The 2,864-nt window shown below is 36.9% G+C and overlaps 1 protein-coding gene across 1 annotated transcript; it reads right to left on the reverse strand.

The window, feature by feature from the left end:
- Positions 1-231: 231 nt before the first annotated feature.
- LOC103522947 (glucose dehydrogenase [FAD, quinone]) lies at positions 232-1,590 on the reverse strand (the record flags this gene model as incomplete). Its single annotated transcript, XM_008488029.3, is given in 1 exon segment — positions 232-1,590. A coding segment is annotated over 1 exon segment (1,170 nt), but the record flags the coding sequence as incomplete, so codon positions are not given.
- Positions 1,591-2,864: the final 1,274 nt, after the last annotated feature.

Here is a 2,864-nt window from a genome sequence, read left to right on the forward strand (position 1 = left end):
TCGAGCTATTAGAGGGGTCGGTATGCCCGATCTTAGTATTCAAACACTAAATGGCATACAATTGCCTTTCCAAAAAAAACAAAACATCATGACTATTCTTCAAATAGCATGTCTCTTACAGCAGTTTAAAAAACAAACCTCTAAAAAAAAAAACACCCTATACATTTTGATAAGCTAGCTTCCTGTTGAGGTATAATTTTATGAGAAAATAAAAGGAAAATTCTAATAAAGTAATTGACAATAATCGTTTGGCTCATAATTAGATCTTTCTCATAATAATAGGCAAATACCTATTACCTACAGTAAATTATTTCTATTTTAGTCTTTGATAACAAAACTACGTAAAAGAGAAAACAAAAACTAATCGCATCAGGCATAGGGACCCGACACGACGGAAACATCACTTTTGTTTCAACCTGACTACACGCTTTTCTCCCAGTATTGTTTGATGAGATCCGCACACTTCTCTCCTATCATAACACAGGTAGCATGAATATTAGCATTGACTGTATACGGCATAACACTAGCATCAGCTATTCTAACATTCTCCAAGCCATGGACTTGAAGTTTATAGTTAACAACAGAGGTTAGAATATTATCACCCATCCTAGCGGTAGATGACAAATGATAGTAAGAAGAGGATCTACGCTTGATTGTACATTTCCAATAGTCATCCGAATCATAGTGAAATCCATCGCATACACTGTCAGGGATCTTTATAATTTTGGAATTGTATTCCTTGAATGACTTTGTGGCAATGAATTTCTGAATAATGCGAACAGCTTTGACAAAAGTATTCAGATCTTCTTCCTCGTGATAATAATTTAAGAAAATTTTTGGTCTTGAGAAAACATCTTTGGATACGGTTATGTTCCCAAAACTCTTTGGTTTGAGAAACATTGGAACGAATAGAAACATGTCATGCTTTTTTAGAGGTTCTAACATCGCGTCAACCATAGTCTTCGGCCAGTTGAGAAAGTTTAGAGTCATTTCCATTGTATTTAGGTCGTTCATTTTGTAGAAAAATGGTATCATTTCAATATTAGGATCTTCAGGACTTTTAGCTGTTGTGTCTAAAAATGCTATGTAGTCAAATGCTCCTATCCCTGCCAAACTTCCTGTTCTCTTTGTGATGTAGTTATAAACTTCGTCCAAAAAACTTGCCGCGGCGTTAGAGTTGTTCTTGAAAGTATTATCCTCGGTGGATTTAGATTTAATTTTATTCATGTTGGAAATTTCACCACTTTCACCATATTTTTCAAAATCGAATTTTTTACTATTTTTCCTTCGTCCGCCTTGATGATGTTTGTTCATCTGGACAGGAACAACAAACAAGGGATGATCATACAGATATTTCCCAACACTTGGTAAATTCATTTTGACATCAATATTCTCTTTCTTTAGTAATTCCTCGTCTCCAATGCCACTTTGGAATAATAGTTGAGGTGTGTTGACAGCACCTGCAGATATGATGAGCTCTTTGCTAAACTTGATGGTGTAATATTTATCATCCTTGTAAACTTGGACTCCTGTAGCTTTCTTGTTCTCTAGTAAGATCTTAGTCACCAAAGTATTTTTCATGACAAACAATGTCAAAAATTAGAGTAGAACTTTTCGAGTGAATTTGTGTCAGTATCAACCAAACAAGTGGAAAAGTCTTTTTTTGTTCTAAACGACCCTTTTTCTCTTTCTTTAACCCTTTTCATTTTTGCGGTTTAACTAGGTTTTTCCTACTAAAACAGCACGCTCTAGAGTTGTGAGGGGTAGTAGAGAGTAGAGGTGTGAGAAGAGAGTCAAGGGAATGGTGGTAGTAACCAGTCTGGACACTTAAACCGTTGCAGCGCTATAGGACTTACTGGTTCATTACTACACAACCCTGGTTAGTTACAGTTTAACTGTACCACCAATCACCCTTCACTAGATCACCTTCACAATAACGATTATCTGATAGGCTCCACAGGTTTAACCTTACAAGAGGAGTAACTTCGTCCATTCTACCCAGGAGGCGCTCCTTCTCTGTTCTTTACTATAAAAAGGTGCACTGGCTAATGTGTGGTGATGTCCCTTTTGCTTCATCCCTTTATTTGGCTGTGCTTCAAAGTTAACTTCGTACAACTTGGATACTAATGGCGAAAGAACTACTCCACCGATATATAAAGAAATCTTTTTTATCCACTCTTTCGAGTTCTCCGAAAACCACCCACCATATTAGGGAACTATCAATCCATGAAAAACAGAAGTATACCTCAAAGTTAAACGAAATTTCAAAAACATAAGTCTAACCTAAATTAAATTAACTCAAAGGCAACGAGCCTAGAACCTAAAAAACCAGTAGGTGAAGAAACGTCCACTGTGTGAGAATACAACGTAGATTGCAGGGGTCCAGAGCAGAAAATGAGTTTACTTTTGCAGTTAACTAACCCGGCATAGTTAGGTCTCTTCGTCGGACCACATACACTTCCTGAAGTCTTACCACACACATTACAAGGGTCTCCATTTCGGGATCCTCCTAGTTCATTGTACTTACGGTACTACATGAATCATCCTTTAGGATTACTGATATTGAGAACCCCTTTGTCACTGGACTTGAAGTTCTTACAACTCTTTATAAAGGTGTTTTAGAAAGTTCCTGATGATAATGCGACCCGTGCGCACGCTTGGGATCGTAAGTTGTTCTGGGTCTAATAACTAGACTAGTCATTACGACCTTTCCTTGAATTGAACGTATTTAACTTTATATGTCTGTTTTTTTATAGTTAGGGGTTTGTTTCAACCTTAAGAAGTGTACTTTTGCTTGTAGTTTTTACCACTTTGCAGACTTACAACGTTTTCGTAAAAACCGCGGCTAGTTTCTATCTGGTTTG

Source organism: Diaphorina citri, unplaced genomic scaffold (genome assembly GCF_000475195.1).
Source record: "Diaphorina citri unplaced genomic scaffold, Diaci psyllid genome assembly version 1.1 scaffold13099, whole genome shotgun sequence".
NCBI classification, from domain to species: Eukaryota; Metazoa; Arthropoda; class Insecta; order Hemiptera; family Psyllidae; genus Diaphorina; species Diaphorina citri.